Source organism: Odontesthes bonariensis, chromosome 10 (assembly GCF_027942865.1).
Source record: "Odontesthes bonariensis isolate fOdoBon6 chromosome 10, fOdoBon6.hap1, whole genome shotgun sequence".
Taxonomy (NCBI): Eukaryota; Metazoa; Chordata; class Actinopteri; order Atheriniformes; family Atherinopsidae; genus Odontesthes; species Odontesthes bonariensis.
The window spans coordinates 21,338,655-21,365,619 of record NC_134515.1 but is presented as its reverse complement, the minus strand read 5'-3'; the positions used below and the strand labels follow the sequence as shown (position 1 = coordinate 21,365,619).

The following is a 26,965-nucleotide window of genomic DNA, read 5'->3' as shown; positions in this document are numbered from 1 at the left end:
ATATCGTGCTATGTTCCAAATGAAGCTCAGTTATCAGTCATATTTTGTCATATTTTATTTAGGTTAAACCGGTCACGCAGGAATGAATTAAATATGACGGGTAGTTCTTGTCATGTGTTTTACCACATCAGAATCGGCTATTGAAATGCAGAGCAGGGAAGCGGATTCTATGTTTCCTATCTGGTGTGATGGAGGGGCAATGAAAGAAAGTGAAATGAACTGTGGGCAATAAAGGACAGATGGAGAAACCGTAAGTCTGTGGGCAGTTAAAGAGAGGAAACAACTAGTTGGGTCAGGAGTGAAAACTCATGGGTCAGTAGAGTTGAAGTCATCTTGAGAAGACATCAAGAGGAGGGTGGAGCATTTAACAGCACCCAGGAAAACAACAGAGTGACTGCTTGAATAAAACCAGATTATCTTTTTAATGCACACTCCCAAATACAACAGAAAGAGGCATGAAACACCTGCTGAATGAGAGTATGTTGGTGCCGAGTCTTCTTTTCCATCTCCCAGGAAAAGCTTTTGTGACCAGACCAGTGTATCCCCAACAAGAACATTTTCCTCCCCGATTGCTCTAATCATATTTTCATGTGTGTGTATTTCAACTCACAAAGAGCAAAGAAAGCACAAGGGAAAGTTGCCATAAGCGTTTCATTATAAATTTGTTTCTGTAAACGTAGAGCCTGTGCATGCACTTCAGGGTCCCGGGTCAAACCTTCACAGTATTGTGAATACCACCATGCACCTATAACCCTCCTTATTTCCAGACCCCCTCACCAAAGTCTCCACCCTGCCTCCTTGTACCCACATAAGAGTGCACCAAAACTACACTTGCATCCATTTGGCAGTTTTTTTCTTTTTTTTTTTTTTTTTTTTTGCAAATGGGGGTGGGAGGCTGTTACCGTGTCAGTCGGTATTGGCGTCTTATCAAACCATCATGCTACCCTCAGATTCTCTTTCCAGATGGAGGTGAGATAGGGCTTCAGAGGCCCGGACTCCCGCAAACTCTGTGAGCATGGAGGCCTCCCCTGATCTCCTACCTGATGGAGATGCTTTAATGTGGGCTCAGGTTTCACTCGTCTCCCCTGCCTGGCTGGGCCTGTGCTGCTTTCAAGACAGAGGCGTGTTCAGGCCTCTTAATGTAGGCCCTGGTTCTGTTGGGCTGCCACTGGTCTATGTCAAGGTTAAGCTCTAGGTCAAGGTGTTGTTATTGGGCACAAGCTCACCAGGGTTACTGAGCTCTTCTCACTACAGGTACAGTGGTGGGTTGTATACCAAGATTTTGACACATGAGCAGCTGGCCCACAGCAGAGCCCTTGACTTTTCTCTCCATAACAAAAACACTGCCAATCACACTTTCCTTCTCTTTCCCTCATGAGTCATGTAGACAAAAAGAAGTTTGAAGGACTAAGTGAGATTAGTTTGGGAGAAAATTCTGAGCGCTGAGAGACAGATCAAAAGGGAGGGGGATGAGAGATAGAATTCCAAGCACCTTTTGTTGCGCAAACCTGTATTTTGAACCTGCTCGAACATTCTTCACTTTTATGGACATAGTTTCTTTTTTTTTTGGCCTTAGGGCTTTTAAGTGATTAATGAACATTTGAACCTGTCCAATAACACTTTTTCACAATTTTGAGAGGTGTGGGGACTTTGTGCGTGTGAATTTCAACAGTCATGCACGTGTACTGTTTTTATGCAAGCATACCTAATGTACAGTCTTGTGATTGGAGGGCTGCTTGTGTCTGCAAAATATGTCAAAACAACCTCCACATTAGAGACAGGTACTGCATATTCCACCCGTATCATTTGTGCACACCTTGGCTGGACTTTGGGAACTCACTACCATTCCACAGAGATCCCACCATCATTCCTCACCGGATTAGAGACAAAAAAAAAAGAAAAATCAAGACAGTGAGAGGGAAAAAGTTGCAGAGAGGAGTTGCTCTTTTACTTTGTATGTTTGGCAGAACATGTAGTGTAATTTGGCTGAAAGAAAATAAGTTTTTGAATTTGCTACTTGGGTCTTTCCTTCCCTCTCTATGTCCATTTCAAACCAGATGTCAATTTGAAGGTGTACAAGGAATTGATGCATGCTATCAAGCCTTGAAGGCTCAGGAACAACATATGTGAAGCATACATAGTGTCTGACTCACTGACAGATGCATGCTGCCTCTCTATGGGACTTTAATGAGATTGATACGAGACATATACATTTTTTTAACAACAGTCAACTCCACCTAGTGGTGTTTGTACTGAACACATTTTCGGCTGCTGGGAGGAATGAACTGTTATGAGGGAAACGGTGCACCAGCAATTTTTTTTTGTTTTTTTTCTGCGCTGAATCATTTTACTCCAAGATTTTTGGAGAATTCTGGAGAAGGGAAGCTTAATAGTGCAGTAAGGAGTTGGTATAAGACTCCCTTAAAAACTACAAACTGCACAGATGATGCCTCTGGGATCTGGCTTAGTGCTTTTGTGGTACACACTGTCCATTACTAGAGAGCACTGCAGACTGTGTTAGTAGGTCTGCTCAGCACCTCTCAGCCTGGCATCTGTGAGGCTTGCTCACACTTGCTTTCACTCAGCATGTGTTTGCTCAGATGAAGGAAATTATGTAATTAGCCTGTGAGGAATTGTTTTCTTTCACTCTTTACCCTGCGCTTTGCCTTTACCCCGTTTCCCTTCCTCTTCTTTTTTTGCACTCATTCTGTCTTTTTCTAGACAGCAGGAGATGGTTCCCATTTAACCCGAGCCACACCCTTGCTCACCTCCTTCATTAATTGCCATCAGTGGAAGAAAATGAGTGCTTGTCATGCAGATCCATCTTACATGTTAAAGAGCAGCTTTGTTAAACATCAAAAGGGGGGAGCTTGAGAGGTAGATTTAGGAGTGGACAGTTAGGCCTTAGGTGTGCTTGGGGTTGTGTCGGACTAAATTAGATGGGCTTGTGTGCAGGGAGATGGGTTCAGGGGTACACACAAGCAGTGACGGGTAGGGGAAGATTGGGGGGTGGGGATGCGGACCTGGCATTTTGCTCTCTAATTCCAGCCAGCCTGGAGGCCTGGAGCGCTAAGAAGGGCCTCACTGTTGCTCTCTGGATCAGCCAGGTATTGCTTACATAAAAAGCAAGTGAAAACAGCTGTAGGGATAATTAGCTTGATTCTCCATTACATGCCATGAGGGCCAATAACTAAAAAATGGAGTTTTGTTTGGGTTAGAGCTGCAGCCCCAACCAGGAGGAAGTTGTAAAAGTCAGGCAGAGAAAAGAAAGAGGAAAGAAAAAAAGAGAAGTTGAGGGATGAAGGACTGAGCTCTTGAATCAATTGTTGCAGAGGAGATATTCTGTGTTCCCGAGACAGTTTGATGTACAGTAGAGGGCTTTAAAAGGCTATGATTTCAGAATGACGGAATGGAAACGTGCACACAGATCTGAACTTCATTGTCAATAATTTGAAACTCGATCAACTTTTTGTATTGCATTACAACTTGAGAACTTCCCTGTGAGAGAGCAATAGATATGCCATGTGAGTTATTTTTTTTTTTTATCGCCGTGCATATATATGTGTATTCAATAAATTAGACACATGAAAAGAAAAGCAATTTGGTGTCTTGTTATTTTTGCTGCTGGACACTTTACCAAAACTACTTCTCCTTTGATTTTCTTTTCTAAGCTTAAGTATAACATCCTCTCTGAAACATCATATGTTCTCTGGTTACATACAAGAGCTGCATCCACAGTGTCTCAGCAATAACTAATGAACGATTTAGACAGATGAGAAAGAAAGTGAGCTCACTCGTTGGTTCTTGCCCCTTTCTTCCCACAAGTATTTCACCCCCAATTTCTGCCTCTTCATTCCACCAAATGACTTGTTTTACATCTCCTGTCTTGGCAGAGTGAGCTGAGGAGGGGGCTGAATCTTTGTACTGGTAATTGAATTTGGTCCGTTTCTCTTTTCTTTTTTTTTCTGCAGGAATGAAAGAACACCAACCACAAGGTAATTTCGAGTGAAAGAGAGTTTGGTGGTCCCCAGGCTTTACAGGGATCGATTTAGCAGGCCGTTTATATTAGTGGCACATAAAGACAAGAAATACTTTAACCACTCACTCAGATTTTACATCCCATCCTCAGAGTAGACCTACAGATTTTGAGGGAAACATCAGTATTTGACAAAGTAAACACAATATAGCATCATTCAGATTTCCTATACAGTTTGGCAAGGGATATTGTGTACAAATGAATGACACAAATATTTATCACAGAGTGAACATTTGCTCGACAAAGGGGTACCAGCCTGTAACATCCAAACTGAGTTTGGATATTAGACGGCAGTGTGTATTTGGTTTTTACTTGATATGGACATCAGATTTTCCAAGAAAACTGGCAAATTTTGATTATTTTTCAGTTTCACAATGGAGGTGTATTAATATGTATTAATATGGGAGAGTTTTCACCCTGTCTGATCCCCCATCAAGCATACTGAGAGTGAAGAATTAGGTAGGAGGATGAGGGTAACACAGGGAGTTGAAGATAGGAATGGCTGATTGGATTTAGAGGGAGAAAGGAAACTATATTTTGCAAGTATGCATGTTTGCCTCTTGCAAAAGTTTCAGTAAGTCTTTTTTTTTTTACTGTGAAGTGGCTCAACAGGATAATGGAAGGGATACATGTGATCTGTTGGGAGTGAATGTCAAGTGTTGGGGTTTTAGTTTTATCAGTAGCTGTTCTGTGAAGGCTAAGGTCAGAGTCTGAATATTACACTGCAATTTATCCAATTCCAACAGGCCATCATCCTCCCAGACGTCTGCACATTACCTCTGTCTCTGTCTATCCTTTGGGTGTGTTTCTAGCTTTTCACCACCCTTTTAATGCATCACCTCCCATGTAACTATCTGGCAGCTTTTTTTTCCAATCAATCATCATTCAAACATTAGAAAATTATGGAAAAAAAGTATTTCTTTTAAGAAATGTCTTTGCCAAAAGAGTTGACACCTACTTTAATCCAAGTTGCTTTAAATCATACAACTTTTTCATACAAAGATTTTCTGTCTCCTCGTGTATTGCAGTGTACATACTGAAACTCTCCCTATTGCTTTGGCCTATGATGTAGAAAATTGCGGACAGTGACCTTTGGACGACAAAGGACAAAAAGAGCCATCTGAGCTCACTAAATGTCTTTCATTGCTTTGTCACATGTCTCCTAAGTAGGCATAATCATAACCACACTTAAACTCGGGAACATAAAATTTCATACGATTTTAACTCTCTGTCCCAACATGCTGACATGTAAAATAATCACAAGTCGATAAGCGTACAGAGGCTCATGACCACCTAGCAACACACTTCCTCATTAACAACAAGAGTCCAGGCGTCAAATGTGAGTTTGTGTCGTGAATGCGTCTGTTGTGTGGAGGTAAGTGAGGTGCTGACAGAGAAGAAAGAGGAGCAGTCTTCAAACACATCCACAGGCAGGTCGTGCTCTCCATTATGCCCTGCCAGGGGCCATATTTGTTGATTTGCGGGCCCCCAAATCATTAATTTAAGTGCAGTCAACAGCAAAGAAACCTGAGAATGGTGTCCAACACACATTCACCAACTCACGCACACCAAGCGTGTACATGCACAGACATATAGTTGGTGACACATATATGCAAGCAGAGTTATATGTGCACACACACATGACCTGCGTTGCATAACAAATGATGGCACTTTAATTGCTATGCCTGTTTATTTACCTCTACGTGTAATGGATGGTCCTGCTTTGCCTGGCAGCCAATCACAGTGATGCAGGAAGACTTTGGACACATTCCTTACAATTTTAAATTCCTCTTTATATACAACATACAATTGCCTAAAGTTCCATTATTGCAATATTGCACTAATCTCAAAGGCCTTTACACTTGTATAATCGTAGCATATTCCTCAGGTTTAACTGTACATATCTCTGGTCCCCGACAATAGAAGTTTATCTAAGTTCTTTCACAATGTCCTCTCTGGGTGAATGATGATAGTGTCTTCGGTGATTGGTAGTTATTTTGAGGGCTGTTTGCTCAGCCAATGAGGCGCCCCCAGCAAACTAGACATACATCATTGTTTCACAGCCCTGAGGAAAGAAGTGGCTTGTTGCTGACTGCTGTGCAGTCTGAATAACAGACACATTCCAATAGTTTTTTTTTTTCTCATTTTTATTAATGATTACTTGATGTTTGGGCTGCTGCCAAATGCATTTAGAGAATTCTTAAGGAGCTCCGGAGACAGTTGCAGGGGAAAAATGGTCACGCTGTAACTAGGAAAAAATGGTGTCTGCAGTCCATTTGTACCAAAATATACAATTATGGGTTGTAACATTTTTGGAGATATTTATATAAATTAAAACAACATTCTTGTTTAAATGATGAAACTTTACATCCTTGTGTGGCATGTAGATTTTAGCATTTATTTTACCTTTTGTGTTGCACCTCTTACTCACTTCTGTTTTCTCGATGTTTCTTTCCACAGATGCTTGCAGAATCGGATACATTAAGATAATCTTCAGCTACAAGTACCAGCTGATTTGCCCCCATCATCATGACAACCAGATATGCATATGAGCAGATATCCACAACTACATCAGCAGGCATACCTCCCATTTTAATGCACTGTGGGGAAGTTCAGTGTTTAAAATGCTTGGAAATTTTCCATTGAACTAATAAATGTCACATTCATGGACAAATACAGTGGCCTGCTGAGGACCTGGACTCGTTGCGGGTAAATGTCCCTTCCCAGATAATCAGCCATCAGTGTGGAGTCTCAAGGTACACCCGCCCCCCCGCGCGTCATTTCCCTAGCTGTTTTCAATAAACTGGAAGCTGGGTTCATTTTACAGTACCATGGTGCTATATAGTCCTGGCTTCACATCAAGCAGCAGTCAGTACTCTGCTGTCTACTGCGAGCGTGGCGAAGCTGAGCCAGTGGAACAAACCATAAACCCATGCCAATTCTGGTCTGGTTTATGTTGGCATGAATGTGTTTACTTCTGTAGCTAAATATTGGACTTTTGTAAATATGACAACATGGACCTCTAAAATCAACAATCCACACAGACCTTCTCAATGTACAGTGCCAAAGGAGTTGTCCCAGTCTGCTGGGACAAGTTGGGCCTGCGACTGCATCATTTGCGATCTGAGACAGCTCAGTAAACCACTTCAGTTACTCTTTTGCCCATCTAGAATTTCCTGTACGGGGGTCAAAAAAAGAAAAAAGAAAAAGGCAACTTTGGGTTTGGAAGATGCCCCACAAACAGTCTGAGGATCAGCTTCCACCTTCTCCAAAATCAGGACAACCTTAATTTGCAGGGAGGGAAATGCAACTGACCTCAAATGAGCTAGCTTACTGTATGAGCAGAGTGTTTATACATTTCTCCTTGTGTTCTTTTAGCCTGCTGTGCATTTGTTTAATGAACCAATATCATGTTCTGTTTGATTTTCTACGGCTGAAACAATTTGAGTGCCACTCTTATTCTTTCTTTTCTATTGTAGCAGCTGTGTGTGTCTTATAATACTGAGGAGTGATGTGTTTTAATCGTCTATTTACTGATCCTGTGAATCTGTGTGACTAATCTGACTACAATGAAGTGGCTTGTATTTAACAAAACTGTCATTACTTGTTTCACTTTACTGAAGGTAAAGCCGAGGTGACCATAATGTGCAGTAATGTTGGGATTTAATTCAACAGCTTAACAGTGTGTCAATTTGACCGCTACTTAACATGTACAGTTTTTGCACGGTGCGTGTGTGGTGTAGTCCCGCTCACTTGGTTGTGATGACTGTGAACGTTTGGGGGTGGCAGTACTCGCCCTTGGCTCGTTCCACAGTGTTTTGCAGCAGTCGGTTTGCATCTGTTGCTTGAATAAAAGTTGTTTTCACAAGAGCTGCAACATGTGTTTTTATCCGAGAGACAATGATGTGAACACTGACATTGGCAGTGCTATTTGTAAATTTGAGCGCAATAACGAATATTTTCACAAGATTAAAGTTTCACCGCCGCTAATGGCAGCTACAACAATAGACTCTTGCACTGCCCAAGAAAGAATTCTTCCCAGTTTTCATGGTCTACCAATTCTCTCTCCCTCTCTCTCATAAACTCAGCCAGATGTTGCCCAGTTTTCTTCCTGAGGGAACATAGGGGGATGGAGGAGGGAGGCAAAATGAGGCATGCTGGTGCTGGAGGAGGGGAGGGGGTCCTGAAATGTGGCTGAGCATGTTTTAAGTGTTCTTTGACGCAGTCACAGCCTCCCCGACATCCACCATGGTAACATTAAGTTGAACCAGAACTCCGGAGACTTCAAGTTTTGTAGGTGCCTCTCACCAAATTCTGCCACAGGCTTTCACACACAAAGGGCTTCAGTCTGATTTAAGCCCTGTATATTTGGTATAAAAGCTGACATATTTTAGCTAAATGCTGGTACGCACAAGAGCAAAGTGGATAGATGATTATTTTCTATGGTTTCTCTTTCCAGTAAACACATGGTGACCCATTTATTTATTTTTTTAAATGAGCCTCTGACATACAATTACACTTTTTTCCCGTCACAGCAGCTTTCATTTGAAACAACACAACAAAGACGAAAGCGTAACTTAATTCTTGTACATAAATGTGTGCCTTTTCTGCATGTGTTGCATCGCAAAAATCTGATAAAAATGACAAACTTCAGGTAAGAATCAAGCACCAGTTGATCATTCTAAATATGATGGTATATAATGCAGTAGGACTCATTGGAACTGTTCTCATGACATATGCTCATGCTACTGAGCCAACATTAATGTGACCAAATTCTTCTTGCCTGTCCTTTTTGTCTTGTGTTTATGGAAAGTAGGCCTTCTTTAAATGTGCATGTGGCAACTATATTTATTCTAATTTCAGATTACTGTTTATGTTCAAATGAAACATGACATCCATCTGTGTTTTGATGACGATGTTGGTGAAGCTGACTGATTATAAGAATGTCTGAATGGTGACGCACACCTTCCTTCAGCAGGCCTGTCAAAGTGATGCCACTCAATTAAAGCTACACCACGATTTGCATTGTAATCTCCTCCTTATCTCGCTTGAGGTTAAGTCTTTGTTTTGGCACGCAGCCATATATTCAGGTGACTGCCTGCTTCCAATATTTTTACCATTGTTTTAATCATTTTACTGATTGTTATTTTATCTTCTTTTTTTTTTTTTTCCCTTTACCGCAATCCACATGAAATCCTGTCCGACTAAATTGATGTTAACTGTGTTCACCTTTGAATGCCTGAGAGTGAGAAACCTTCGTGAAACTTTCAGCCCCTTTGCCCTCTGACACTCGGGCTCACTGGAAACTATCGAACTGTAAGCCGTCAGATTCCTGCAGCATGTTTTGAGATAGTCTACCATAAAATAATAATTAGCCCTACCGCTACGACCGTAATGCTTGCAGGCCTTCAGGTGATGAGAGCGGCTTGTGTAAGCACACGATATGGACCTGCTTGTCTTGATTCTACTGAGTGGTAACTTGATCTGCTGCCGGTGAAAATCCAGACTCTGCTCTGGTATGGATAGGGTAATAGCCTCGGGTACTTTATAAGTTTATTTTAGGTAATAGAGACGCTTGTTTTGTTACAGCCTGTTCCGCCCGTCTCTGTCTCTCTCTCTCTCTCTCTGAACAGAATTCTACCTTCGCAGAAATTCCTCGGTCGCTGAAAGTTAGTGGCTGGAAGAAGAAAAGAGAGGTTTGAGCAGAAATGTTAGGCGCATGCGCCATGTGAACGTGTTTTTTTTTTTTTTTTTTTTCTGCGCCTCGCATCCGTGCCCCAGTGTGTGTGCGCGTATGTGAGAGGAGGCGTCTGGAGCAGGTGAGAGAGGGAGAAAAGGAGAGAGGGAGGGATACTTCTCTGCACTTCAGCGCAGACAGACGCACACTTACAGCGTGGGAGCACGACGCACTCGGAGCCTCAGCAAATTCGCCGCTGTTCACACGCCGTGTCCTTTTCTTTCTCCCAGCACCGTGCGTGCTCGCCAAGCCGCACCGTTTGGAGACAGTCCGCGCGCAAAGGTGTTTTTTCCTAATCATTTGTTTGGAGCATACAGTCTGGAACCGAACCCCCTCCTCCCACACACACACACACACACAATTTTCTTTTTTTTCTTTTATGAGTTGGACGACTTACGTTTTGCGTTGGAAGATTTTTTTAACTCGGACTGGGGAATTGTCAAGGTCGTTCGTGCACAAAATGGAAGGTAAATTGACAAGTCGTTTATGGCGAGGCTCACCGTGTGGATCTTTCCGCAGGTAAAAGGCGCTGTGACCTGAGCGTGTGAGCGGCTGGATTTCATGTTCATGGCAGTGTTTTACTCTTTTGTGATTTGATTTAGCTTAGCCCTGAAAAGGAACGTTATTATTTTTCTTTAACTTGGCTTGGCAGATGATAACAAGACCGCTTTCAATTAGAAGTGAATCGACAAAAGTAGGCTACATCCAATGTTTCAGCGCACTGTGGGTTGCCGTAGAGGTGTTTTTTTGTTTTGTTTGTTTGTTTGTACTTTTTTTTTGCTTGATAATTGTTATCGCGACAGTCACGCACTGAAAAGTTAAAGGCAATGACTGACTCCTCACTCTGTCTTTAAACTTTGAACACTGCTTCCCACCAGACCTCTGATCTCCTAAACGCACGGAGCGCTATCACAGATTTTTTTTTAATTTTTTTTTGAGGAAGGGGGGCGACTGTTCTCACCAAAACACTAAACCTGAGGAACTTTCAGCTTCAGCTTTACACTTTTTTACACCTTCCATCAAGCACTTTCTAAGAGTTCTGGATAAAGAGACGAGATTTGCCTTCAGTGCAGAGGGAAAGCAAATCTTAAATCCACCTGGCCTGCACTGGGATTATTGGTTCGATATCGTCTGCAGAGAGTGGATTACAACTTCTAACGGGCTGAGTTCCCTGGTGAGTTGCTTGAAGGTCTCTTGGTTGACTCGGTTTTCAATTCGACTGCAATTTGGGTTTTTTTAAGAATGGGGATGTTTGTATCAGTGGGACGTTTTTGGATTTAAACTATTCTTGGATACTGATAAAGGTCCTTCACAGATGTGATGTGTGAAACATGCATGTGCCCCCCCGGTCTTCCACACCCCACTGAACGTGACTCGTGTCACTGTCTTGCTGTGCAAACAATTAATTCTGCAAAAAAAATAAAAACGACCCACGAGCCCTTTGTTGCAAAGTGCGTGTGGACGCTATCTTAAAGAGAAAAAAAAAAGAATATTCCATTGTCTTCTGAACCGATATGATGTTCTTTGTGCTGCTTCTTAATCAAATCCTTGTACCTGGCTCCCTCTCCTGGTTTTTTATAAACGCCGGAACAGGCAGGAATAAACTAATCATTTTGTTCCGTTTAACGCGGCACATCTCACTCATAAACTGGGTCGCCACATAGTTTGAGGGAATCAAATCTCCAAACTGTTTTATTTCCGTTTCACCACCTCACACACCCACATCACCTCCAAAACGCATGGGTCTACTTTGTTGAGATAACTGGCTTGCATCGGTTTCATTGTGCCGAACCTTGACAACATTGCAGTCTCGTAAAAACTCCAAAGTTCAAAATGTCGTTTGAAATTTTACAACAAAACGTCCTATTTTCAACGAATCTCGTTTTAAAACGTTTTATAACTACAAATGTCAAACCTTTAATGGTCTATTCAAAGGAGCGAAAAGTTCCAAGAAGAGAAGGATGGAGCATCGGGGATATACCCTTATTTAACTAAAAACTGAAACTTTCCACAGTTTTTCTTCACGTCCAAGGTTCCGATTTGGCCCCTAAAACCAACTCTTCACCGCTCCACAGCCAACGCTGCGCCTGTTCTCTAATCATATCGACGACGCCATTCTGATTGTTCTCTCCTGGAAAATTGAGTTCACTTCGATGCCACTTTCATTGACAAAAATGTGCAGAGCAGTCATCAGTCAATCGGCCAGTTTCTATGAGTGTTTTGCTCGGGTCAAATCGTTTCCAGGGGTCACTGAGCGCAGGATCCGCGCAGCTTATGACGGAAGTTTAAAACGATACTAATAAAATTAATGGTAAATAAGGCGATGTTCTGTAGCTGGTGATGGCGAGTTTAAAATGTAATTTTTCAATTTATAGCTGCGCTTCTTCTGATGGGGCTCAAAGTTGTGAGCTTTCAGATAAATGTTGATTTATTGACTTATACGCAGAATGACTAATTTCTCGCTCCTGCTCTTCGTTTAACCTCCACGAAGTATCCAGTTTGGTTAAAAAAAAGCGGGGGGGGGGGGGGGGGGTGTAATTGTTGACTTCAGTTATCCATGACCTGAAATATATATTTCAAACCCGCTTCCCCTCTGACGCAACAACTCTAATTACCAGTCTAAAATCAGTGTAAAACCATCGCCTTCTGCAGATTATTGCTTTTAATTTATGTGAAAAACTGTGAGTAATATAACATAACCTCACCAATTATTGCTGAGGCTGCACGCAAACTGAAAGCACATGCTCCTGTGTAGGTTGCGTGTGTGCGTTGGGGAATGCGTGCGCGTCGGTTGAACTTGGCTTCGTCTTTAATGAGGTTTAGGCAAGCCCAGGTCCCTCCGACTCAACCCTGGAAAATAAAGGAGCGTGACAAATTAGAGCTGCCTTCAGTCCCAAAATTCACACACAACCTAACTGGAGGGCTGGCACGTCGGTTTAAACACTCGAATTTAGGGATAATTATTTGAACCCATTTTCTGCCTAAATGGCAATCAAATTGTATCACCAAAGCCATGCATTTTTTTAGATTACTTTGCAGGTGACTGACCCCCCGCCCACCCCCTACTTCTTTTAATTCCATGAAGTTTTCTAGGCAAAAGCGCAAAAACATCAGGCCATCATCCGCTCCGCTGACGTGGCTCCAGTTACTTCGATCCACATTCAATTAAATATACACATTAAGTTTAATGTTTTTGCAGAGAGAAAAATGTGGTTGAGTTACAAATGTAATGGCCGCACATGTCGGTAACCAAAAAGATATGTGTAAATGTTGAATGTCCTCTTTTTAATGTCTGCATTTTTATGTATTATTTAAAAAATAATAATAATAAAAAAAAAATAGAATTATTCAAATCAACCAGAGTCAAAACGAATTGAATGAACTTCTGTCAGTTTTAATGCATTTTTTTTTCCCCAAATATGTTGGAGCTTAATATTAAAATAAACTGAAACCCTGTCGACAAATGCATTCAGCCCTGCCGAAAAAGTTCAAATGATCTGGTATCAAACACAAACTAACTGACCTCTTATTAAAGGTCTTTGTTTTTAGTTGTTTTACAAACTTTTTCTTTTTTTTTTTTTTTTTTTGTGCATTGAAATGCAGTCACACTCTCACACCGACCATCCGTCAGTCAGCCTCCCTGCTACTGTGCATCTGTTTCTCTGTGAAATGTGAGGAATGTGTCTAGCAGGAGTTTCATGATCATTGTGTCTTCCCTGTCTATCACTCTTATGCGATTCACACTCAGACCTGTTGCCAAATGACTGCTCTGGCTCTGCTGCGCAAGCTCTGATGGCCTCAGGGCTCTCATCAAACACACTGCTTGGATGTGTAGATTGGCGAGGATACGGCTGAAAAGACGTCTCCTGTACTCACTTTTGATTAAAAGATATGTCTCTGTCTATTATGTGTGATATACAATAACTTGTGTGCGACAACGAACGTCCAAACAAGCAGGCAGACTGACGTGCATCCTGCTCTCTGTTCTCCCGCAGATCCGTGGCAGTATGAACCTGGGGCTGGGCTGTGTGTGTCGGCCAGTTTGCTGGCCCTTTGGCAGCTTGTTGGACTCCAGGCACTGTGTCTTTGCCGTTACACTCCTCACCCTCCTCATGCAGGTGGTAGTGGAAGCCAACTCGTGGTGGTATGCATTCATTTTCTCAACTCTGAGTATTTCTGTTTGTGCCTCCATATTGTTCTCATAGGGCTTTTAATGTCTTTTGTTATTTGGAAGAGGAGATCGTAAGCTTCGGAAAGGTGTTTGCTTCTCTGCTGGAAACAGAACAATGCTACTAAAAAAAAAGAAAGAAACCTAGAAAAGTGCTCTAAATTGGAGCTGATACTGGATTGGGGGGAAAAAAAAAATAGTGCCTGTACTTTACGTAGCGTGAGAGATGGTTTGAAGTGTGTGTGTTCTTCCAATGGAAGTCTCCTCAGCCACAGTTGCACAACATATGAAGCAACATGCTGACTGTGGTACATTAGCTTTTCTGAATACCTTTTTTCTCCTTATTTTCATTCTTCACATATTGCCAAACCAAAATTATGAATATTATAGAAAAATATAAAATGCTGCGGTTTAAGAGTCTGGGTCCAAAAATGTACATGCATATACTGCTGCTATTAGAAAGGGGGGGGATTCTATTTGTACCCTTGAACACATGCAGGACTTCTGATGGCTGTCCCACGAGAAACACTACTTCAAACAAATGTCAATTCCTCACATCGCGTCCTTTTTTTTTTTTTCTTTCTTTTTTTCTAATTGTGCACTTTGTGAAATATCATGTATCCTAAAGAGAGTGCTTCAAGAACAATGTAAATTTAAACCTAAACGTCCGGTGTAAGATTTTTATTTTCTGCTAATGAGCGGCTCAAAGCTTGTGGTTCCATCATGAGGTGAGGGCTCAAATGCATGAATAATAATAGTGTAAGCAAATTATTTGAAGAGGAGTAATAATGTGCAGAAGATCTAATGGGTTCAGCTCAGTGGGCAGCTACATTAGAATTGAAGTAACGAGTTGGATTACAGAAACAACTGTGTGCGTCTTTCCGTTCCTCCGGGATGGGACACACAGGTTTGACTGATTTAGTTTTGGATTTTGTGTGCGTGAAACCGCATCAGCCTTCATGTGTGTTTGAGTGAACAGACATTATTTATGTCGATTTTAATTTAATTTTTTTCACCTGCTGTGCACCCGTGTGTGTGCGCCTGTGTATTCATTTTGTCTTACTCTCGCCGTTGAGTTTCCTGTCGATCAGGTTACACTGGAGGCTAATTGTGTCTCTCTAGGGGCTCAGAGATGGGCCACTCTAATTGTCCTGTAGCCTGGAACCAGATGCTTGTGTCTTTCATTCTCTTTTTTTTTATTTAGCTTTGTGCCTGTCTTTTTCAGTTCATCATTTCTCTTTGGTTCTTTGAAGAGAGCAGCGACTTTTGATGAAATGATTACACTCTTCCCCATGAGGCACACTGTAAAGGTGTTTCGGCTCCTACATTTATCCACTCTGTGTGCTGAGTCGGCATGTTTTCCTTGTCATCATAAAATGCATTTCAGAAAGGATGTCAAACATTTATTTTTTTTTCCTCCATTGGCATAGTTTGTATTCCAGCTACATGCTATAAGACAGACATTTGTAATGCTTCCAAACTTTGGGTCATTACTCAGGATACACCAATGGCCCATTAAACAAATCTGAAAGCTTTGTGCTTCTTTGTTTAGCAACAAGAAAAAAAACAAAAAACACTATTTTCTAATGTCAAAATAGGTTTTATCTTCACATATCATCTCTTAGTGAAATGCCCTGAAACTTCAAATGGTATAACAGAATATTGGGAGAAGTTCACAGCGCCACAGCTCATAGCAATGCAATAAACACACTGTGGGAAAGGGTGCACGGATAGGTTTTACTTATATCTCAGGTTTTAACTGTCTTGTCCATCATGACATGGATTTTTATTTTCTATTATTTGTACTTTACACTTTACTGTCCTTTCTCAGTTGTCTATATCTTAATTTGTAGTTCTCGGTTCCAACTGATTTCTCAGTCAAGTGTTATTAAATGATAAAGGTTTGCATGGTTTAGATCATAAGCCAACTTCACCTCCATTGCGACTATTAGCATAAACTTTATTAGCTTAAAACCAATTAAGTAAACTCGGCTGCTGATCAAGATCTTGGCCTGAAAACTTGCATACATGTGCTTCAGTGGCAGTGAAAACATTACATTATATGTCCTTCTAGGTCTCTTGCCATGAACCCTTTTGTGATCCCAGAGGCCTACATCATTGGCGCCCAGCCTCTGTGCAGCCAGCTGGTGGGCCTGTCACAGGGCCAGAAAAAGCTGTGCCAGCTTTACCAGGACCACATGCAGTACATTGGTGAGGGTGCCAAGACTGGCATCCGAGAGTGCCAGTACCAGTTCAGACATCGACGCTGGAACTGCAGCACGGTGGACAACTCCTCTGTTTTTGGCCGGGTCATGCAAATAGGTAAGAATTTGGCAAAAAAAAAATGAACAAAATGGAATATATGTGTTTGTAGGAAACGCTGATGTGAAGTAAAGGTGTTTCATGTGTTAACAACTGCAGCTATGTATTCACAAGCTTGCACGTTTCCCACGCATATTCACCACGGTTAATTAGAATCTATGTATTCTATGTTTTTATTCAATCACTGACCTCCTTTTTTATGTTTCCATGTGTAAAATGTATGGGACTGCTGATTCTCAGCAGCTGTGTGAAGGGAATAGTTGGTGGGTGAGGTTGCTGGATAAATCACATGTGGCTTTGGCCTCCTAAACCAGTCCCTGACATGGAGCAGGAGGGAGGCAGGGAATCTGCTCTTCCCCTGATGAATGGGAGACGGTCTAATACACACAAACAGGCACACATACTGAACTATAGCCGTCTCCTTGTATTTACACATAATGGGAGAGCAGCGAGGGTATGCTTCAATATATCACCCTGTCAAAGGTTACAGTGTCTGTTTGCCTGTGCTTGTAGATATATGTGCAGTGTGTTCAGAGCTCTTCTAGAAAGCCGCAGATTTACAGTCCTTTTGCTAAGATGAATCCCTTTTGTGGATCTTATCATTTTATCATTTCTTTTTGTTTCCAGTACATTTTTGCTTCTCACCGCAGTGGTAAACTAAAAGTTTGGTAATTATTGATCATTTTTGGAGAAAAGTGAAAAGAATGTTCACAACATCAGTGTTCTGATCGGAGAAGAGTTACAGCAGTCTTGGCTGATTGGTGGAAAAATATCAATGGATCACATTCTGTCAAAAGGTGCTTATCTGGCTCATATTTTTAAATGGATAGATATTTAAAAAATAGATTATTTTAAGTGTATCTTGTTCATCAATGTAAATTGCTTTTTCATACTAACTTTGTTTATGTTTTCTCACCCAGTCAAATGAATCCTTATTAGATATTTCATCTTTGAGTTTTAAAATGTCGTTTCTGCAAAGTTCCCAATGCCTCAAGAACCATAGTTGTCATGGTGATTAGTTTTGGGGGAAGAAAGTAGTTCAATTTAAACATAATCACACTAAGGTTTGCAATTCCTAAGAAACCAGAAGGATGAGCTAATCAAATCAACATATTATGGACTTCTTAGCATTACGTGGTTTTGACAATCTCACTTTTCAACTTTCTTTGTGATCCAACGTTTTGTTCTTCAAGCCCTGCATGCACTCCCAATAAAGATGGCAAGTTTGAGACCTGTGTAGCTCAAAATTGACCAATCCTCTACAACAGTGTTTCTCAATTCCGGTCCTCAAGTACCACTGCCCTGCATGTTTTCGATGTTTCCCTCCTCCAGCACACCTGAGTTGGGCAGTGGTACTTGAGGACCGGAATTGAGAAACACTGCTCTACAAGGTGGAAGGAGGTTGTTCACACAAGGAGCTGGGATGAATATATATAAGGACATAAAGAAATAGACTATTAGAGCAAATTGCTGCAAAGAGGTGAGAAAATGGCACTGCCAGAAAATTGTTAAAGCTGTAGTATTGTAAGATGATATATATTTTACCTGTTAACACACTCCAGTGGATTAACATGATAGGTGTGTATTAACGCTTTTAAACGTGACACTTGACACATTTAACCATGATACTTTAGACGGCCATTTAGGCCTGACAAGCTCTGTATTGACATATGTGAAGATCCTGTTAGATTTTGACCAAATATTTTGATTCATGGGGATTGAATATTCTCTGAGATATTTTACGAACTGTGTTTGCTTAGATGCAAAATCAGCAGAAAAAAAAAAGATTATTTTAGCAAATCACCAAACCTAAAATGACATTAAATCTGTTTCCCGCATGTTTAGGTTCCCATAGCAATGCAATGCAGTTTGTTTTGCCTTAACTGCATCACGTTTTTTTTAGTTTTTTTTTTAGTAGCAATTATTAACGTGCATGTCATTAGATTTGCACATATAGCTTGATTCCTTTGCTAAGAATCTGTGTCTCATGGAGAATTTGATCAAGAATACAATCACTGAGTGTGGAACCTTTCCAACCAATTTAATGTGAAAACCCTGAATATAACCTCCTCGGCTGCAGGTTATGTGTAACTTAAGGCCAGTTTAAGTTAGCATGGGGATTTAAACAAGTTCAAAGAGCCACCCTCATAACCCAGACCCATTAATATCACATCATATTACTCCCATCTAGACATTGTGTTAGGAAAATAGGTTGCTGGTCCATATTTTGTTGTAATGTTGTGAACACAAACTAAAATTCATTCACTCTTATTGGACTGTTGGCAAAAATCTGAAAAAATGCTTAAAGTTAGATTTTTAATTATTTTTTTTTATTTATTTATTTTTTACAACCAGTCCACATAGATTATAACTGATTGGTTAGGGAAAGTATATCTTTGACTTTACTTGTCCATATCTCCGGCACTGCTGGCTCCTTTTCCAAAGAAAGTCCTCATTGAGAAACTTCATTAGCGGCCATTCTTCCATTCCTCTTCTACTTCCCTATGAATGATCTCAGTCCACACCGGGTCATATAAAACATGTCCTCTACTCTGTTTGTTTGTGTGAAAGCTTGTGAGATTCAAATCAGTGCTCCAGGGGGTGCTGGTGTGGTTGGGTTCAGACTCTCTCCTGCCTGGCTTGGCTCACTCCTGGTTGGGATGCATTAGAGGGGAGGCTGCAGCATGGAAGATGACAGTTTCTGTCTGTCCACAGTTCCACTATTAGAGCAATATCCTCAGGCTGGATTAAAGGTTGTACTCGACTAATAAGTTCCCCACTCTCTGATTATATCTGCTCCTGCCAGTTTCCCACCTGGACAGTTATAAGACTTTCCAAAAGAGTTCCGTATTTGTCTTTTTTTTGTTCTTAGCCATTATCTGTCTTCTTTTCTTTTCTTTTTTTTTTTTTTGGTGATATTAGATGTGTGGCTCTTATTTACTTTTTTGTTTCGTTTCATTGATTGTATCTCTTTTTCTTGACCCATTTGTTTTCTCTAACCATCTGTTACTCTCATTACCGTACAATGTCTAAAGGTTAGACCAAGCTACGCATTTTTATTATGTTGCCGCCCTCGTCTTCAATCTTACCACGAATTCTCATAGTTTGGGTGTCTGTTTCTTCTTAAGTCGCTTATCTCCTCATCTGAATTTTTTTACCAGTCTGTGGCTTTTTGGAGTGACAACAAATACAGCTTATGTACATTTTTGTGTGTCTTTTTTTTATGTTTCTCAAACTGTCATTTCTGTGGAGGAAATGTTGAGGGTAGAAACAAAGGGAGTTGATGAGCAGTGGCTCCAGAATCACCCAGTCATGACAGATGAAGAGATGAAGTAAAGAGCTGCTGTCACTTTCAATTTGGGTAAAATGGCAGCTGCTTGTTAAGAACGATCTTGGTCACTTGAGGGCGCTCTTTTCTGTCTGGCTGAAGCCCAATAACAGCAAACCAGATTACACTGCTCAACGTGTTAGTGATGGTGAGCCTGCAGCACTTGGCTGATGTGCTCTGTAATCCTAAGTGTATGGTGAATGCTGTCATATGACATCACACCTCACAACACAACATACTCTTAAAGCAAAATGACACTGAGATGTATTTAATATGTTTAAACTCACAATTTACACAAATGTATACAGTAAACTATAGACATGACGTGATGCTCATGTTTGTGTATCTGCAGGCAGCCGAGAAACGGCATTCACTTACGCCATCAGCGCAGCGGGAGTGGTGAACGCGGTGAGCCGTGCCTGCAGAGAGGGGGAGCTCTCCAGCTGTGGGTGCAGTCGTGCTGCTCGCCCCACAGATCTTCCCCGAGACTGGCTGTGGGGCGGCTGTGGAGACAACCTCAACTACGGCTACAGGTTCTCCAGAGAGTTTGTGGATGCACGTGAGAGGGAGAAAAGCTATCCCAAGGGCTCAAGTGAGAGTGGACGCCTGTTGATGAATCTTCACAATAACGAAGCAGGAAGGAATGTAAGACATCCAAATTCCACGCACACACACGGTCAGATATCTTTTAAATGTCATTAGATAAGAAATAAGCCAAAAGATGTTAACCGCCAGGTCAGTCAGATAGGTCTCCGCTGATCATCTGTGCAACAGCTCCATCTGCTTGGTCGTCCTGCAGCTTTGATCTGTACAGAGATGGAGTCATTGGCGGGAGCTCTGGGGTTTTTCCTTTCCAAACATCTTGAATTCACCTCAAAGGAAACGTAATGCCAGATATCTGTTGCCAGGCTGCAGTCTTTCAAGTAAAACAAATGAGTGGACAACGTTTTATTCCGTGCACCATAGGAGACACGTACAGTATCACTTTGTCCTCTTTAGAAAAGTGATTCCTTATGGGCATATGAGCAACATACAAATATTTATATAGACGGTACACGTTCGCCATATGAATCATGTGGAACTTGGGCGTGTTATTTTTCAGCATTTTTTTCTGAGAAGAATAATCGCGCCTGCCAGCTCATCGTGTTTATGAAAACCTATTATTCACTTTTTCAACTTTTCTCTTGTCTTCTAGACGGTGTACGACCTTGCCCACGTGTCCTGCAAGTGCCATGGAGTGTCGGGCTCATGCAGCCTAAAGACCTGCTGGCTGCAGCTGGCTGACTTCCGCAAGGTGGGAGATACACTGAAGGAGAAGTATGACAGCGCTGTAGCCATGAGACTCAACTCCCGTGGAAGGCTTACGCAGATGCATAGCAAGTTCAACTCTCCCACGAAACTTGATCTGGTGTACATCGACTCCAGTCCAGACTACTGCTTGGAGAACCCAAGCACGGGCTCCCTGGGCACAGTGGGGCGCCTTTGCAACAAGACATCGGAGGGCATGGATGGATGTGAGCTGATGTGCTGCGGCAGAGGCTACGACCAGTATAAAGCTCAGATTGTCGAGCGCTGTCACTGCAAGTTCCACTGGTGCTGCTACGTCAAGTGCAAACGCTGCACCAAAATCGTAGACCAATTTGTCTGCAAGTGAGAAGAGAAGTGTTGCCTTGCAGACGATGGGTGTACATTTCTGTGTGTTCGTGAGCAAAGGAGTGGAGCACAGAGAGAGAATGGAAGAAAGAAACTATATAAATTATATTTATAGAGTTAAACAATTATGTCATTGCAAAAAGACACTTTTTAAAAAAAAGAAAAGGAAAACTTATGTCTTGAGAAACTGAGAGTATTGTGAAATATTTATTTTGAGATTGTTTTATTCTCGCCCAGTCATCACCAGCCAATTTTTTTTTTTTTTTTTAACTTCTCAAGTGCCTGAAACTGGCCTGAAATCTACCCCACTTTGCCCTCGTCCTTTTTTATTCTTACATTTTTTTTTTTCCTTATCAAATGGGTCATGCTGATGGAGGGGAAAAATTAGACTGTTCCTCCCATTTTCTAGCAAGAGTGTAAGGTTTGATATTTCCTGCATTGCTGGCTCGAAGGTCTATTATCGAATATTTGTTGTTTGAGAATGACTGCTTTGAGAGGAGAATACATGTGTTATGGGTGTATCTTCACAGGGTCAGTCCCAAACCAGCCTTCATATCGCCTACTCATCCCCTCTCACCACACGTACAGTAAAGGACACTGTTAGTTTGCGTCAGTCCTTGCAGTACAATGGCTACACCTAGAGGGCTCTTTTTGGGGACTTGGCCATTTTCTCAAGCTGTACCAGAAGCCTTAACGTTCCCCAGGTGCTGCAACAGGCCTTCAACCATTATGCACTTTGATACAGCGGCTTTTACCTGTCTGTATGTGTCTGTTCAGCTGTTATCAATATATCTATATTATAGTCTACATTTTTTTTTTTTCCATATTAATTCAGATTATCCATTTAACATTACTCTACAGTACTTATCATGGTTCGAATATATATGGGCAATGTTATGGTTAAAGTGGTGAAATATTCAGTGCTCTGTGTATATAGTATTTCTATCCAGCCAATTAATAAACTGTATTTATTTTCTTTTAATCAGATTGTACTTTAAGCTTTAAAAAAAAAAAAAAGGAAAAAAAAAAAAGATCTCTGCAATCAATACATAATCAGTTGGACATCCCTAAGTTTTAAGTTAACTTTTCACAATTTAGGTTCTCACCGATGCGGCTCTTCACTGTTTTTGGAAAAAGGGAAATGCACCTTATTGTTTTGAACCAAAATCTTTCTTTTCACTGATGTTCAGCTTTACCATAACACACTTTGAATCCCAGCCTTTTTTTTTTTTTTTTTTTTTTTTTTTGCCACACATTTCCAGTACCAGCCAGTTTAACTGCCCTCTGTCCCTGTGATGATTCTCAACACACAAACTGTTTCTACCAATTCAACTATGTATATTTATAAGCTTCTCTATGAATTTGAGGTTTGTTAAACATTATGTGTTATCGCTGATATTTTGTTACTTTTTACAAAATGGCTCAATGCTCTACTTTATTTCAATAAATATCAAATGTAAAACCCGCAGAGATGTATTCACTCACAGTATTTCTTCAAGTTGTCTGTGACTTTGAGTTCATTTTAGTCCTTTTAATAAACATTTTTCTTTTTGCAAATTGTATTTCTAAATAATTTAAGCTTCTTCAAATCTTTGTCTTTAGTTCAGATTTAACCACTTTTACTCTGAGATAGAACTTTTCTTGTAAATCTCTCTGTATGTCACCTGTGGGCAGACTGCGTGTCAGACAATCAAGCAGACATTGCTCCTGCTTTAAATGCTGTTTTTTTTTTTTTTTTTTTTTGGTGAAAAGATTTTGCTTGAGAACTTCTGGTGAGGGACTGAATATCTGGTCTCTAAGGGATGGTTAAGGTTGAATTATAATTGCGTCTCAACAATTCTTTGACAGTGGATTGGTTAATGGGATGATTAATCATACTGTGTCAGGAGAATGAGAACTGGTGGGGGGGGTGGGATGTCTGGAAGACAACCGGGTCCTGTCAGAGGCTGCTGGTGCTTGAGAGGAGACGCAGAGAGCGGGAGAGAATATTGTGTAATGAGAAATGGATGATTACATGAAGGCTGAATGAGAGGGGAGTAACAAGGCGAGGGGTTGAGAGAAGAGGGGGCCCGAGGGAGCGGAGCAAAGAGAAAGTGCTTCAAGGAAAGAAGAGCTGAAGGACTACTATTACAGTGTAAATGCTCCTGACATTGGCTAATATTTACACTTGGAAAATGATACTGACTTCAGGAGCACATCCCATGTGTGACCCTGCCAGTTAGCCCCGTGTGCGTGGCCGTAGGGTTGCGTGAGCATCCATTTGCGTAAGCCCTGCAACATCATGTCAAGTGTTTACATTTCTGATTGGTGTCAAACAGCCAGTGAGCAAAAGCAAGAAAGATGCAACGTGAGAATGTGGGGAGAGTGAGTGAGAGAGTAAAATGTTTTAAAAGAAGACTCGGAGGAGATCCAGCCCAGCAGGAGGTTTAACATATTTGAACCTTCTGTCAACAGCTAAGTTTATAGGAATGTGAACTCGCAGCTCTACTTTGGATTTCTTTTTCTACATGGTGGTTGGGTCATGCTTGACAAGGCTTCTTCAGAATGACTGACTTACCGACTTCATACCAGCAGGACTTTTCTAGCTGCAGCATAAACAAAAATCCAGGTGCATGTCTGGTTGATCCAGCAGGAGAGGGAAACATGAAACTCGCAGGTGCACAGGTACGACAACTGACACACTCAGGAAGAGGCACGGAAACTTCCAAAAGTTCAAACAAAATGCTTAGCCTCTGATCTTTGGAGTCCTTTCTCAGCGTGCACCCTTTTCTCCAAGTTTGACAGCTTATGTGGGTGACTGTAAATATTTATACATCTGTCTTACAACAGCCTTTTTTGGGCTGTGGTGACACAGTGAAAAGGTGTGGTTTGGGTTTTGCACACGCAGCTAAGCAGGGATTGTGAGAGCACTTTATAGACTCAAATCCTTCACACTGGTGCTCAAACATTGGTGGACACGTTTCTTACATTATGGTATAAATGTGACCTTAAATATCCTCGTGGTCATAAATGCAGATGCAGAGAGTCCTGTAATTAAGAAACAAATGCTTGGCCATTTAGTTAATAATGATCCAATGCTAGTGGTATAAGTATGCGAGTCTGTGCGATTAGTATTGAATCTCAAGGTGAAATTAGAAACTTATCTTATCATCACAGCACACGTGTGGAATGCATAGGAACAAAAACCTTAGAAGAAGAGTTGTCTCTTCATGCTGGAAAAAGTTACGAAAAAACATCTGCTGTGGGAAAAGTTTGGACTCCAACAATCAAGTCAGATGGAAATGTCACCTTTAAGATCTCTAAGCAACCCAGTGTAAGAATCTAAAGGCTTCTATCTTATACTAGTAAATGTTAGCCATGGTTAATATCAAGCCTCTGACTGTAGAGTTTCTGTTGTTTAATAAACGTGTCATACTGAGATTGCATACTTCTGTCCAAATTTTGTTTATTTCTTTTTGTTAAAGACACTGTTCCCCAGAAATATATATAGAACACTATTCTGGTACAAGAAGAATCTGTGAAACATGGTGGCGGTAGTATCATAGTCTTGGCCCGTTTTGCTGCAACAGGCCTCGACTGGCTTGCCATTTTTGGTGGAATAATAAATCAGGAATCATACTGGCATTTTCTAAAGGAAAAGCGGGTCATGTAGCAAGATGGCAGCTCTGAGCACACTGGCTGCTCTGCCACATAATGATTAAAGGAAAATAAAGTTGCATGTAATGGAATGGTCAAGTCAAAGTGCTGGCTTTACTCGAACAGAAATACTGTCAAATGAGCAGTTTAAGTGAAGAAACCCACCAACATCTCAGAGTGGAAACTGTTCTGTATGGAGGCATGAGCTAAAGTACCTCCAAGATAATATAAAAGACCGATCAGCAGCTACTGGAAAATGTAGTTTACAGTTTTTCCCGATCGTTTTGGCCCATTTTTCCATTCACAGTTTACTTTTTCAAAACAGCTCACACAAAGCCCTTAACAGAAGCTGAAATAACCAAAACACTTTATGATGTTTGCAGAATGACACCACTTTCTCAAAACTTGTCACACATCCATCAAAACCAAACTTTTCCATCAAAACCTACAATTTGTGCTCAATTGAACATGTATGTTTTCTCATTTATTTAATAATGGATAACAAAATTGAAACTACAGCCATCAATATCAACTTTTGTTCAACACCCTCATAGTATTGACTATTTTACAGCTGACAACATACTACAATTTGGGTTTTGTATTGAGCACTCTAACTTAGTTATATAACTTAGAAATATACTGTCACAGAGTATTTACAGTAAAATCAGAAAATGTGTATACAGTAAAATATTGTAGATCTGTTTTTGTATTGCTGAAGTACCTGTCAACACCATTGATTTACATTTGTTCTACTGTGTACAAAATGGCAAGATTCTGACAAGATTCTGACAGAAAAATATTTTTTGCAGTACTTGTCACATGCACATACTGTAAGCAATCAAAATGACAGGGTTCAATATGCAGTACAACAAAGGTCAATTCTCAAAAAAGAAAGTACTGTAAATGAAACACAATGAAATGAAACCCTGTAAATATGAAAAAAATAAAAAATACAGGAAAATTACGCATTGTCCACATGGGCCTGACGATCAGGCCACATGTTCTCATCCACGTCACAGAGTATGTCATCCATTGCAATACATTGAGGGAAAAAACGTCTTGAATGGCGAATCCACCCCTGGCAGTCTTCTGCGCGGATTGTCAAGCATGCAGCATTCATTGCATCGAGCAATGACATCTGGTCATGAGGCCTATGGTCATATGCTTTCCAACGCCAGCAGGAGAAAAACTCCTCGATTGGATTTAGCATGGGAGAGTATGCAGGGAGAAACAATATCATCAGGCGTGGGTGAGCCGTGAACCAGTCATTCACTAACCTTGAATGATGGAAGGCCACATTGTCCCAAATTATGACAAAATGGGACATGTTTGCCCTGAACAGGCCTCTCTCCTGTGGCAGTACCAGCCGCTCATGCAATGCATTGAGGAATGTGATTAGGCGATCACTGTTGTATGGGCCTATAGATGGGATATGGCAAAGGACTCCATTTGTGGAAATAGCAGCGCACATGGTGATGTTTGCTCCCCTCTGTCCAGGCACGGTTACTGTGGCCCTCTGACCAATGATGTTTCGGCCACGTCTCCTAACTTCGGAGAGGTTGAATCCAGCCTCATCGACGTAGATGAAGACATACTGCCTTTCGTCTGCTTCCAGATCCATTACTCTCTACATTCAAAAAGAAATTCAGAGTAAATCATACAGTAATATATACAGAAGATGCTGTTTTCTACTGTAATTGAATTTTACAGTATGCAGCAAGACAAATCCAAATGCAGTGACAGATCCATACCTGTACATACTGTGCACGTGCTGCCTTGACGCGGTCGCTGTTTCTTTGAAATGGCACCTTATATAGCTGCTTGGTTGCCACCAGATTGCGTTTCAGGATGCGGTCTATTGTTGCCAGACTGACACTGTTTATGTTCGTAAAAGTCACCTGGTCAGCTAAGACCGCTGCCTTTATCTCACGCAATCTGATGGCATTGTTAGCAACTACCATGTTCACAATGGCAGCCTCCTGTTCAGCAGAGAAAATTCTTCCCCTGCCACCAGTGTGGGCCAGTGTGTTGATTCTGTGAAAATAGTGCCAATGACTGTAAATACTGTAAATGTACAGTAATCAG

The 26,965-nt window shown here is 41.1% G+C and overlaps 2 protein-coding genes across 5 annotated transcripts in view; both read left to right on the top strand.

The window, feature by feature from the left end:
- Window positions 1-7,904, top strand: part of LOC142390960 (ERC protein 2-like) — a 158,170-nt gene extending 150,266 nt beyond the window's left edge. For 3 of the 4 annotated variants that reach the window (XM_075476862.1, XM_075476863.1, XM_075476859.1), the window contains one exon: window positions 6,497-7,904. The gene's annotated coding sequence lies outside the window, so the exon portion shown is untranslated. Of the gene's footprint in view, window positions 1-3,971; window positions 3,996-6,496 lie in introns of all 4 variants that reach the window. The other variant, XR_012770501.1, reaches the window with a different exon arrangement.
- A 1,905-nt stretch (window positions 7,905-9,809) lies between these two features.
- On the top strand, window positions 9,810-22,815 carry wnt5a (wingless-type MMTV integration site family, member 5a). The gene is made up of 5 exons (XM_075476858.1): window positions 9,810-10,947; window positions 13,769-13,917; window positions 16,016-16,263; window positions 19,944-20,236; window positions 20,787-22,815. Exons 2-5 carry the CDS (start codon window positions 13,781-13,783, stop codon window positions 21,243-21,245), a joined length of 1,137 nt encoding a protein of 378 aa, XP_075332973.1. The 5' UTR covers window positions 9,810-10,947; window positions 13,769-13,780; the 3' UTR covers window positions 21,246-22,815.
- The last annotated feature ends 4,150 nt before the right edge of the window (window positions 22,816-26,965 follow it).